The sequence below is a fragment of the Asterias rubens genome, chromosome 11 (assembly GCF_902459465.1).
Source record: "Asterias rubens chromosome 11, eAstRub1.3, whole genome shotgun sequence".
Classification (NCBI taxonomy): domain Eukaryota; kingdom Metazoa; phylum Echinodermata; class Asteroidea; order Forcipulatida; family Asteriidae; genus Asterias; species Asterias rubens.
The window spans coordinates 16,483,139-16,496,766 of NC_047072.1; the positions used below are offsets into that span (position 1 = coordinate 16,483,139).

Below are 13,628 nucleotides of genomic sequence, written 5' to 3' on the forward strand. Positions count from 1 at the left end.
TACAAATGGAAACAAAATTGATGATAAATGCTTTGCATAGATTGTGCAAGTCTCATGGGTGATAAAATGTTTGGCCCTATTAACAAAGTCTACAAATTTTGTTTCTCAGACAAAATAGTCTAAGCATGGCATGACTCAAGCTCTGATGTTTCTGATCAGCAGTTTGGGTTGGAATACCAGTAACGACACTGGTGTTCTTAAGCACCAAACTCAATTATTACTGCATCTTTTGGATTGGACATAAGCCGATGGTCCTGTGTGTTGTGTAACGCATGTAAAAGAACCCACCCAGTGCACCTATTGTAAAGAGAAGGGATATCGCCCCAGTGTTTCTGGTTTGATTAGGTCTTCAGATATGTAACTCTACAACACCTTGGAGGAAAACACAATGTTGAAGCGCCTTGAGCATCACTGAGTGACGGATATGAATGCTACATAAGAAGCCACTTTATATTACACTGAGATTAAGACTTATTCCAGATCAAGCACTAACCTCTTCATCAAGCTGTAAGACTTCCGTCTCCTTAGAGATAACAGCGACAGCTTGCATCAAATACTCTGACTGTATCCCGCCTCCTCCGATCATACTCTCTCCTAGAGTCATCCGAGATTGTTGATGAGACATATGAGCCGCTGAGGAATCCGATCTCATCGGGGAGTGTCTCTCTCGTCCGCTGTGGTAAGACTTCTCAGGAGAGGATGTAGCACTCTGAGGAAGGAAGGAGAGAGGTAGCTGCTCTAGACGGATGTCGTAAACGCTGTTGAAGATACACCTAGGAAGATAAACAGAAAGATGAGTTGTAGAATTATTAAACCATGGCCCAATTTCATAATGATGCTTAACAATATTTTGCAGGAAACCAGTCACATTGTACATGAGATATATGGTGTTTAAGCGGGAAACCTTAATCGGGTAGAAAGTTACTGCTAAGGTTGAATACCACATGATGAATACTGATAACTGTTTCAAATCGAATCTTGGTACATTTTGCTATGTAAATTATTGTCTACACCGATTGTAAACTTTGAATGTTTTGAAAACTTGGTTTGCAATATATCAAAACTTGAACTGATATTCAAGCTACAATAAATAAAATATAAATTTCAATATGGATGTAAATTAACTTAAGGTCTTGCAGGTCAGAAATTATGGTGTTTATTGTTATTTACATGTATTGTGTTGTAATTCCATTAAGATTAGTTTCTTGTGACACTAAATTTCTATTTTTTCCCCCTTAACTTTTGCAAAGATTTACCTGAGATGAGGCCTGACTGACTCCAGATCAAACGGACGACTTAAGATGGCGAGGAGCACTGGATCCGATAAGAAATAGAATCTTGGGAATCCTTGTCTCTTCTTATCTAAGTATCCCATCAGAGACTTGAAGCAAATCTCAAGCTCTTCAAATATATGTCTTAAGACCACGCCTTTTGGAACTTCACCACCATAGGTGCACTAAAGAGGAAAGAAAAGAAATAAGACGTCATCAAATACAAGAATGAAATAAACACAAATTTCAAATTTTGAATTCCAAAGGTATGGCAGTCATAAAGAAACCTGTATTTAAAGCTAACAGAAACATGCCTCTTTTAAATGCAACATAAAAACCCATTTTTGTTTGCTCTCCTTTTTGTTTTTTTATTGGCATTGCTCTTTTGTGTCTTTGTTCCATTTTACTTCCAAATTAGTTCATACTTTTATTATGAGTAGGGTGAAAGGCATTTGTATCCTGAAAAACCCAAAACATGTACATTTGATTAGAGGGTTTTGTTCACTTTTGAATTATTTTGTTGAATGTAGTCTGGCCACAATTAAGCTGTTGGCTGCGATGGTGAAAAGTAAATAAACAATTTCAAATAAAATCAAATTAAATCAAACCAAATCAAATCACTGAATGTTAAGACAACAACCAACCTGTAAGACATTCCTTGTGTCATAAGCCCTCTTCATAATCTTAGTCCAGCTTTTATCGATGCGATTAAACCTCTTAGCTTCTTGAGGTAGCTCCTTCGCTGTCCGCCCCACGCTGAAGACGGCTTCTAGATACTGCCATAAATCCTGTACCTCAAGCCACTGCTCCAACACTTCAGCCACTCCTAAAAATCAATCATCAAATAATCATTTATTAGTAACACGATTCAAACAACTAAGGTTTTTTCCATCAAATATAGTTTACAAGCACATTACACTTAAAGGCATTGTACACGATTGGTAATTGTCAAAGACCAGTGTTCTCACTTGGTGTATCCCATCATAAGCATAAAATAACAAGCCTGTGAAAATTTGGGCTCAATCGGTCATCAAAGTTGCGAGAAAATGATGACAGAAAAAACACCCTTGTTGGACGAATTTCTGTGATTTCAGATAGGAATAAAATACTTCTTTAAAAGACTTCTAGCTAGAAGTCTTTTATTATTTTAGTGAGAAATTACCTCTTTCTCAAAAACTACGTTACTTCAGAGGGAGTCGTTTCTCACAATGTTTTATACTATCAACAACTCGCCAATGCTCGTTACCAAGTCAGTTTTTAAGTTAATATTTGTTTTGAGTAATTACCAAATGTGAACCGGTACCTTCCCTTTAAAAAGGGTACACTAAAAGGTTACACAAGTTGTATCTGGGAAAACTATAACAATATATAAAACGGAAACACAATATCACTTCACAGTGGAGAGTTTCCGCGAAATTTGCGTAGCATGAAATGTCTTCCTTGATAAAAACAGGCTTACCAACCAAATTTCCATTTGTTGCTTGTTGCTTGTTAATGGTATTCAGCTGTTGTTTGCTTATCCTGGAAATTTGGTTGGTAATCCTGTTTTTATTAAGGAAGAAGCTTCATGCTAACAAATTTTCATGCTTACATGCTTTATGAAATTGGGCCCTGGTAAGTCTGCTGCCACCTAGTGTCCCAAAATCACCCATTGAAATTGAATAAATAAAAAACAAATGAAATGAGGAGGTGATGTACAAAACAAAAGATTACTACATATAATGTACGACATAAAGAATGAATAGATGATGATGTTGTTTACCAATGAGACAAGATGACTTCAGATTATGATTGAGAGAAATAAACAAAGATGATGATGTTAGTTAATAATTAATAATCATTCAAACAGGAAGATCATAAATAACGAACAATGTTATTTAGGTAATTCATTGTATATGATTTCTCAAGTGTTTATGTGTTGTTCTGAGATTTTGATCAAACTACGCAACTAAGCTAATTTTGGTAGAAGGAATAGAATATAAATAAAGTTTATTAATAAAAAGAGAAACAGAACTGAAATATTCTTATAATGGCCTTCTGTGATCATAAAAATTAAAAATAAATGTTATACAAACTAACACATGATCTAGAATATCATACAGCTCCCACCATGCTCAGTGACTCAATCTACTTGATCATGTGATTGATCACATGACTACCTAAAAAATACCTTTTAGTTTCTCTGCCCAGCCAGCTGCCTCCTCTCTTAATGGTCCGATATATCTCGATGTTAACATAGTAGCTAACAATGCTTGAGCATTCTCTAATTGTTCCAACAGATGTTCAGAATTATCCTTCTCTAGGTAGATTGGTCCTCTCTTCTTATATTCTTCAAATGATAATACCTACAAAAAATCAACAATACGATGTGATTTATTTAATTGTATTCTATGAGTGGTGATTGTTTAAAAAAAAGAAAAGAAAAAAAGTGATTTATTTAAACTCAAATAGGATTAATCCTTTCGTGTAATCGGCTGCTGGTGATGTACACAGGATTTAACTGATATCTCACAAACAATTGATTAAAGATAAATTATTTTGACCCTCTTTTTTGTGCCGAGACAGAGAGTGAACTGCAACAATAATTACCGAAGTGTTATCGACCTACGCCGGTTGTGATTGGTCCTTCAAATTGATAGAACCTTTGAAGCCCGCCCATGATTGGTCCAGACCGTGTGTCTCCTAAACAAGGAGACAATGAGGCCTAGCGAACCGGATCACTATTTGCCGAGGATAAATGAGTTTTTCTTCGATGCTCGATAAAACTTTAATGTGCCAATGAGTTTACCTGTTCTGTCCATTCTTCTTCAGTGATACGAAGTTTGACTTCTAATTCTTGCTCCTTGCTCGCACAACGACAAATATCCTCAATCTCTGTCTGATGTCTGAATAAAGAAAACAAAATTCATACACATTAGCCAACATTCAGCTCTAGGAAATAGGCCCAATTTACTGTAGACTGTAAGCTCAAAAACTTTCTAAGCACAGAAAAATATTTAATAGCAGAAACTGGTGACCAGCCAATAGTCCATAAAGTTTACATCGTTGTGACTGGTGCCCCACTCATTTTTTGCTCAGCAGAGAAATTTGCTAAGCAGTATTGACAAAACAATGAGACGTCCAACTTGAGAGGTAAAGTCTCAAAATATTGAATGAAATTTGTTAAGGATATTAACGAATGACTTACACAATCAGTCCGATATCTAAGATATGAAGTAACTTGAAGACGTTTGCTTCTAGTTGGAAGGAACTTCCTGTTACTGACATCACTTGAAGCCAATGACGATTACGAATCTCCTGAAAATTCAATTAACATAGAAAGATTTGGCTTACTCACATGTAGGAATCAAACTACGAGTTCAGCACAATGTGCAAGAAACTCACTCCAAAGTGGATACTGTAAATGTACTGTTTGGCAGTAATGAATTGAGAAAGAACCGTTTTACTTAAAAGGTATACCTCTCCTTTTAAATAATAACAAAGCCTTGTAAAGCACGCAAATCCACCAAAAAGAGCTCATGGCGCTGTTACAAAGGGGATGTTTGATTGTTAGATGTTGGAAGCAACCCCAGAATATTTTTCCAGGGAAAACCCACGGAGTAAAGTATGAACTGAAAACCCAATCCACATAGTGCCCTCGGTGGGATTTGAACCAGGGTCCCAGAGGTAGAAGGCGAGGCAAGACACCACTATGTCAACCCGACCACCCATTACCAATGAATGTATATTTGAATGTTAACTTTGAAGCCAGTTTGTGTAGTATCGGAAAGACATCCAAAAGCGCCAACTGTTGAATGCGGTGAATGCTGGTCTAACTAGCGAACAAACTTGATCGTTAGACAGACCAGCATACTAGCTAGACCACATCTAATGCGCACCTACCGAGTATGCAATAAGGTATTATTATTATATTTGAATGTTACCTTTGATGCCAGTTTGTGTAATATCGGGAATACATCCAGTTAAACCCTAGGGTCAATGATGGTCATTATTATATTTGAATGTTACCTTTGAAGCCAGTTTGTGTAATATCGGGAATACATCCAGTTAAACCCTAGGGCCAATGATGGTCATTATTATATTTGAATGTTACCTTTGAAGCCAGTTTGTGTAATATCAAGAATACATCCAGTTAAACCCTAGGGCCAATGATGGTCATTATTATATTTGAATGTTACCTTTGAAGCCAGTTTGTGTAATATCGGGAATACATCCAGGTAGAACTTGATGGAGCTTTTCATCTCATTGTAAGCATCCCAATCCTTGAGTTTATCCGGAAGATTCTGACATTCATCCCAGTAATTCTCAACCTTAACAAGAAATCAACAAAACAAAACAAAAATCAGAACAAATATAACGTGATATCATAAGTTTTTTTATCAAAATTAATTTTAAATCGCTAATTTTGACTCCTGTTTACTGCCAGAAAAGGAGGGAGTGAGGTGTGATCTAAGGCGAACATAAGCTCAGTTCTGAAATTCAAAATCTGTGCTAACACGTTTAAACATGTTGGGAAAAAACTTCCCTGTTGATAGTGGCACCCTCAACTTTAGAAAACAAATCTAAATTTCAGTATAAATCACAAATGCACTAATTACTGTTACATTCAAGTGTGTCCCAAAATTATGCACAATCAATAGTCAAAAATTCAAACTGTTGTTACAGAGCACAGGATCAAACCTTGATTCTGAAAAATAGAGTAACTTTCTGAAAGAAAAACAAACTCTTACCTCCCTGTTGGCTTGTTCAAGGTCTACATCTGCCCAAAGTTTATCTCTAAACTGAGCATCAAATGCAATAAACTTCTGGAACAGTCCGTAGAGTAAACCTAGCAGATCCAATTCCTATAAAGAATCAAAAACAAATCAGTTATAATTGCCTCAAATCTTCTCAATACAAACAATTTTGTTCAATGCAAGCTAACCCCAAACAAGGCTAAAAACCACTCTTGGTGAAGGGGCGACAACAGGAAAAAATGTCAGATGAAAGTAACTTAGAGGAGCTTACCGAAGGTAGGTATTGATATTCTCTCAAAACATCCTAGATTGTAGGACGGAGGGAAACATGCACCAGGCAAAAAAGGAGTTTCAAAGAGATGCATTACATGGAATAAAACTGTTGGCATGTTTTTTGTTGTTCATCATCGCAGCAAAGCTATGGTATGGGTGAGAACCATCAGAAGGCCTGGTTTCACGCTAAATTTAAAGCATGTTCCACTTTGCACAGTAATGAAACTTTTGTGATTTTGTATCAGGCTTCTTGCCTTGACATTTTAAGTATATTCCAACACAAAATTTAACTCTTGGACAAATTTTACCTCTCCAGTTTTATCGAGCTCAGGGAAGGGTTTACAGATGATACCAAAGAGTCTTGAGACGGAGTCAAGCGTCTTCCTCTTAGAGTCGTATAACTTGAAGATTTCTTGGAATTCATGAAGTCTTGAAACGGCTTCGGCTGGTTGGACTCCCGGTACTGCTGGTCCTTGAGAATCAAAACTATTCCGGAATTGAATCACCTCAACCACAAACAGCTGTCAAGAAATCAAGTCAAATAAATCAGAAAATGATATCAAGAGTAGAATGTTGATATTAATACTGGTTCTTGTATAGCCAGGGGGGAATGGAGGCAATCGCCCTCGTTGCTTCTGTGAAGTGTCAGGCCTGATACAGGGTTCTTAAATAAAGCACTTTTCACACCCCGAGGGGCGTATCATCAAAGTGCTCAGTACTTTTCTTCTGCAAGGTATGTGGAGCTACATTGTGAAGTATGAGACCTATTCCTTTATAGCACCATGTAATGGTTTACAAGGTGCTGTCGTGCAATATGCAGCCAATCAAACCAGGAACCCCAGGGCAACCCCTTCTCTTTACAATAAGTGTCCTGGGTTCTTCTATGTGTGATACACAACACATGGGACCAACGGCTTTACGTCCCATGCAAAGGACGAAGCATCAAGGTAAAGTGTCTTGCTAAAGAACACAAGTGTCCGGGACTCAAACCCAGACTCTGCTGATCAGAAACACCAGAGCTTGAGACCAGTGTGCTCTTATCTCTCCCTGACCACATCACTGAAAACACAACCTGAGCAATTCTAACCATGTGATTTTCACCCCTTACCTTGACTTGCTTGTCTAGTTCCTGTTCAAACGCTCCTCGTCTTTCTTTCAGTAACTTGACCCGACATTGCTCAGCAAGGTCAATGACCTCTTGCCAATTATCTCGTAGTTTCTCTACTTCCTCGACTTCAGAACGAGGCAATCTCAGCTTGTAACTCCTAGAAAGAAAGAAAGAGATGAGTTGAAGAAATCATCATCCTTAAAGATTGTTTCAAACACTGATTTGGTTTTGGTTATGGTTTGTTTGATTAGATGATCTTCCCATAAAAGCCATTGGACACTTTTGGTACAGAAAAAAAATTAAATGTTCACAGGTTTACAAATAACTTACAGGTTTAAAAGAAGGTAATGGTGAAAGACTTCTCTTGAAATATTATTCAATGAAATGCTTTACTCGATATCGAGAAGTACAGATTTATTTTAAACACATGTCATGGCACGGCGAAACGTGCGGAAACAAGGGTGGGTTTTCCCATTATTTTCTCCCGCCTCCGATGACCTATTGAACCTAAATTTTCATAGGTTTATTATTTTATATAGAAGTTGTGATACACGAAGTGTGGGCATTGGACAATACTGTTTACCGAAAGTGTCCAATGGCTTTAAGGGAACTTGGCAAACTCCCACAAGGGGATATGAACACCAAGCATAGATACATCTATGGTTATGAATTGCACTTCTTTGATTCAAATTGCGACTTAATAACTAGACAAATTTAAGTAGGATTTTGAAGCTTTGCATGTAGGGAGTATAAACAGGTGGGTTTGCAGTAGCCCCGTGTGTAAATCTCTTTTGAGTAGCGATGGTTCTGAAAAGAACCGGTGGTTGACAACTCAACGTTTCAATAACGTTTCAAACAATATTCAGAGAAGTTTGAACTCGAATGACCCTTGACCTACCTGAGGTCAGCATACATAGTCTCAATAGGGAGATATATCTTGTCTACTTTATTCTCCATATCTCGTACTTCCTCCAGCCAATTCAGCGTCCCGTTCAGCTGGTCAAGGGTGACTACTTCGGCCATCAGACGAGTCTTGACGTTATTACGGTACAAGATGGCTTGATCAAGTCTCCTCTGGAGAAAGAATGTATGGAAAAGTCTGCATTAAAAAAAGCATGAAAATTGCAACTGAGCTTGCGCTTAAAGGGAACGTATACCTTTGGTTTCTTGAACCATTCAATTGCTTTAATACTTTATAAATGTAGATGTATGCAATCAGGTGGGACTGATAGGAGGCTCTCTTGAATATTATAATAATAACTACTTCTTATATAGACCATTTCACAACAACGTATCAATGTGCTTCACATTAGTGCCCCAGGAATTGGGCCAATAACATTTACTTAATTTTATTCAGATTCCTGGGCAGTATACAGCCCTGAGCTGCCGTGGTGCTCCAAAGATTTCAACCTCTACCATCGGAGGTACCCCATACCCCTGGGTGAAGGGAAGCAATTATAGTAAAGCATCTTGCTCAAGGACACAAGTGTCATGACTGGGATTCGAACCCACACTCTGATAACTTAACCACCACCATTTGATGCTCTGATGGACCGCAAAGGTCATGACACCCTTCAAAAGACTGACTTTACAAGTTTGAGATGTGGCAGGGAACACTAAGTCCTCTTACCTTGGCTTCTTCATGCAACACCTGAGCATATTGCGTCTTCCATTGAACAGCAAACCCATACAGAGCATCAGTGATTGGACTCGTCTCAAGACACACCGAGCCAACTGGTAAGATGCCAGGAACAGCTTGAATCTTCTCTTCAATGTGTAGAAGACGTTCTACTTCCTTCTTAACAGCGAATGTTCCGGGGTCATTATCAATGAATTCGTAGTAAGCGGCATACATGTCATCTTTCCATAAGAAGTCATAGAACTTGAAATGGTAGAGATGTTTGTCGATCACTCGCTGAAGATCTAGAAACAAGAAAAAATGAAATATTTGTTATTGAATAGATGTTAAAGATGCACTGGGGATAACGTAGATTCATTTGGGTTATACCAACACCCGCTCCTAAAATATAGGATTCACACTGACTCTAGCTACCGGGCAGTCTCAGTTGCCTAGTTGGTATGACACTGCTCTAGAATTGCAAGGGTCGTGGGTTCCAATCCCATCTGACTAATATGCCTGTTATTTTGTTTCACTGGTGTAAGGGTAAAACAAAAACTCTTATAACTTTATTTTTATATATTTGATGTCATGAAACTAAGCATGCCTAACAAGTCAGCTCAATCACTGTAGCTCGCACACCTGTTCTGTTTTTTATTTTATTATTGTGCATTACTAATTCCAGTACATGGGACCTACAGCTCAATGTCCAAACAAAAGGACAAAGCAATCATGGTAAACGTTCTTGCTCAATGATGCAAGTTCTACGAACACACACTCTGCTGCTCAAAAAAACCAGAGCATTAATTTTGGTTCTTTTAATCGCTCAGCCACGACACGATAACAGTTTTTTTTTTCAGAAAGGCTTCTCTCTAAACCCTCTCCCTCAGTCATCATTTTTCTGAGGAAGAGATTATTAAACCTTCTAAGACAAATTAGAATACCTTCAACAACTCCATCTAAACTCCTCATCGTACTCTCAATAGCAGGTTCTTGAACAACCTCAGTAAGAAATGGTTCTCCGATATCTTCACCAGCCCACCAGCATATCTTATCTGATGTATTAAGAACAACTTCAGCGATGCGGGCTAAGGACGTCTTGATTGCATCCAAGGTGGGTTCAATGATGATGTTAGGAATCGAGAATTTCACCGCTACTTCAAATCTAGAAATGGTCACATAGAAAGTAAGAGAATGGTTTGATGAAACAGATCTCTAAACTTAAACCGTTTCAAATACAGTATTATTGATAAAAACAATAAAATTGTATCCAGGGGTATAAAATGGTACCTGCGAGGGTAAAGGTTGATACTGTGTATAAAAAAGCCTTGGGAGCGCCACGGCAGCTCAGGGCTGTATACTTCACACGAAGCTGAGAAAGATTGAAGGGATGTTTATTGCCCCAACGACCAGAGCACTCATGTAAAGCGCAGTGAGACAGTTATTGTGAAATGCGCTATAGAGGAACTTATTTTAATCAATAGTTGAGTATGTTGGTATGTTGGTAAATGACTTGGTGTAATCTTCTAGTTTAAACTGTTGATGTTATCCTTTAGTTTGATAATAAAGTAGAAGAATGTTGATCAAGTTTTAAGACTAACCTAAGATACATGATCCTTTGAGTCTTTTCTGATATGCTTTGATTTGGGTTTTATGTTTACACTTAGAAAAATAAAAAACAAGTTTCAAGACTTACCTAAGATACGTGATCTCATGCGTCTTTTCAGACGTCCAAGACATATCTGATAGAAACGACATTGATGACGTAGCTCTGCTCATAGCTGTACTAGCTCTGCTATACCCTGTACCAGGTCGACTTCTATTCCTCCCTGGTGTTACAGGTAGACTAGGGTCGTCTAGTCGGCCGTCGTTAGGGAGCGGTGACGTCGCAAGCTCACGACTAATTGCTTCAATGATTCCTTCACAACCCGCTGCTTCAGCGAGGGTTATTAGAGTACGACAGATTGATGACATCACGGCTTGGTAGACTCGCTCGGAGTAGTGATCTGGAAATAAAATAAATAATTTAAAAAAATAAATAACTTTGCATGGTGAGGTTTGCGGTAGCACCATGTGATAAACTTTTTTGAGTAGTGTTGGTTCTCAAATGTTACGGAGTAAATAAACTATGAACACCTTTAGTGGATTTGCGCGCTCTATAAAACTTTGTTATAATTATTAATAAACTTACATAATATATCCCCAATCATCATATCATCACTCGTATCCCCGCTAGATGCTTCAGTCCTTGGTGTAAGATTCATCGTCTGTTTTCCTGAATGACGCCTTGAGCCAGCGGACAGGCTCGGATGAGGACTGTGAGGTGGACTCTTGGTGTGCCCCAGGAGGATGCTGATCAGATCATGAACGGCTTCTTCAATCTGGACAGTGAACTCATGAAGTTGTGAACTACGAGAACTGACACTGTCTAGCATTGCTTCGGTGAACTCAGATGGTGGCTGAGATAAGACATTTATGAAAGATTTGGATAAGAAATTCAAAATAAAGGCACTGGACACGTTTGGTAATTGTCAAAGATCAGAACTCTCACTTGATGTATTCCAACATATGCAGAAAATAGGATTCCTTTTATCATGTTTATAGGGAGTATTAACTTTATAGACACATTTAGGCATGTTTAAAGGAACATTACAGAATTGGTTTTTGTTAACAAAACGTAGCTGGCAGTGTTAGCGCGTTATGTAATCCACCATCTACATGAACTGACAAACCTGTAGAAGTTTGAGATCGATCGGCCATCTCGGTCACGAGAGAATAGTGAAAAATTATGTAAATCTGTGATCTTAACAATTTTTGTTTCTTACCAATTCTGTAGCGTTCCTTTAAGAACAGGGCCACATTTTATAGAGCTGCTAAAGCAGACACAATATTTTGCTAAGCAGAAGTGAGCAGGATACAAGTCAGAAGTTGTACATGTGACATAGTTGTTTGGCTGGTAACCTTAATCTGGTAAGCATAATTTTGTTGTGCTTAGCTCCTTTATCGTGCTTAAGCAGCTCTATGAAATTGGGCACTTGTTGTTGAAGTTGACAAACGATTTTATAATCATTCTTACCCATGATCTACTGAATGCCAAGTCTGTATCAAAGAGGAAAAGCTCGCTGATCATCTTCAGCTTAGCGTTAATCTTAGTATCAATCACGTGATTAACACTGTCTACCTTGTGCTTCAGTTTGGCATTGGCTAAAAGGAGATTAAAGAATAGGGATTAGATTAAAAGATCCTTTTAAGCTTAGCATTAATCTTAGTATCAATGACATGATTAACACTGTCCACCTTGTGCTTCAGTTTGGCATTGGCTAAAAAGAGATGAAGAAGAAATGGGACTAGATTAACGGATATCTTCAGCTTAGCAATAGTCTTAGACAATCAAAACATAAAAGACAGTATCTATATTGTATTTAGTGCAGAATGAGTAACAAAAAAGAAATTAGGAAAATTTAATTTGATTTTGCAAACTGCCTACCAACCAAAAAGTTCTTTTGTATTAATGCAAACAAATAATCAATGTCTAGACGTTTTGACCCTAGCAGAGTCTTTCTTGATGGCTTAAAAATAAATTGAAATTGGATTATAGATAGTTGGCAGGGGTGATTTTTCTTTTTACACATATTAAACCTTTGTTGAATTGAAGCATTCAAGTTTAAAAGTTGGTAAATAGTTCAGCATGTTCTGATAAGATAGCCTGAGCTCAACTTACCGGTATGGACTTGGTGCAAGAAGGCATCAATATTCATAGAGTTCCAGGCTAGTGTTGTTAACCCAGGCTGTAGGGTCACTGTAACATTATTGATGTGGGGTCTAAACAAGCTACGGACCGGTGCTTGGATGTTCTGATATTAGATAGCCTGAGCTGTACTTACCGGTATGGACTTGGTGCAAGAAGGCATCAATATTCATAGAGTTCCAGGCTAGTGTTGTTAACCCAGGCTGTAGGGTCACTGTAACGTTATTGATGTGAGGTCTAAACAAGCTACGGACCGGTGCTTGGATGGATCCAATGATGTCATGAAACTCCTTCAGACATAACTGAAGATGGTTGAAGTAGTTCTTGAATCTCTGCTCCTGGAGTGAAAGAAAACACGAAGCAGATTATGTTGATTTCATTATTGAAACTATAGCTAGGCCTGGAATTACTTGAATGCCACACAGGCCATGTCCTCAGTTTGCCCTGGTCTTGGCCTTGATGCCCTTGGTGCAGAAACAGATGTAGAAGTAGCCAAACCTTTGGTTGTTGATTAGGTATGGATGCTTGTGACGAAATGACTAACCAATAGGAGACACCCATTGCATACGTTGCCATCGTTGGATCATGAAATGTTTGGGCATACCTTTGTTGACATTTTGGACTTTGATTCTGTACAATTTACAGCATGTTCTCTTTTAAGCTTGTTTATTTTCTAGATTTGCTTTTTTCTGGTACATGCGCCATGGTTGGAAATTGAACAATTAATTAACGTCTAGGGCATACCTGTTTGAGAACCATTTGCGCTGAGTCTGGTATATCAATTCCAAGTCTCTTTAACCAGCGACACTCCTGAATCAACTGCAGTACACTGTAAATAAGAAAGATATAAATTGCAGATAATTAAGTCAACTGC

General features: G+C 38.1%; 1 protein-coding gene across 1 annotated transcript in view; it reads right to left on the minus strand.

Moving 5' to 3' along the window:
• The window catches only part of LOC117296409 (dynein heavy chain 5, axonemal-like), an 83,857-nt gene that overhangs the window by 66,990 nt on the left and 3,239 nt on the right, over positions 1–13,628 (minus strand). The window contains exons 5-22 of the mRNA XM_033779314.1: positions 13,499–13,583; positions 12,891–13,092; positions 12,083–12,210; positions 11,198–11,465; positions 10,703–11,012; positions 9,951–10,171; positions 9,019–9,311; positions 8,287–8,462; positions 7,389–7,545; positions 6,589–6,801; positions 6,002–6,115; positions 5,450–5,581; positions 4,459–4,568; positions 4,060–4,156; positions 3,442–3,616; positions 1,916–2,097; positions 1,257–1,456; positions 494–773 (exon numbers count right to left, since the gene is read on the minus strand). Of these exons, the coding sequence (XP_033635205.1) occupies positions 494–773; positions 1,257–1,456; positions 1,916–2,097; positions 3,442–3,616; positions 4,060–4,156; positions 4,459–4,568; positions 5,450–5,581; positions 6,002–6,115; positions 6,589–6,801; positions 7,389–7,545; positions 8,287–8,462; positions 9,019–9,311; positions 9,951–10,171; positions 10,703–11,012; positions 11,198–11,465; positions 12,083–12,210; positions 12,891–13,092; positions 13,499–13,583 (3,343 nt within the window). The remainder of the gene's footprint in view (positions 1–493; positions 774–1,256; positions 1,457–1,915; positions 2,098–3,441; positions 3,617–4,059; positions 4,157–4,458; positions 4,569–5,449; positions 5,582–6,001; positions 6,116–6,588; positions 6,802–7,388; positions 7,546–8,286; positions 8,463–9,018; positions 9,312–9,950; positions 10,172–10,702; positions 11,013–11,197; positions 11,466–12,082; positions 12,211–12,890; positions 13,093–13,498; positions 13,584–13,628) is intronic.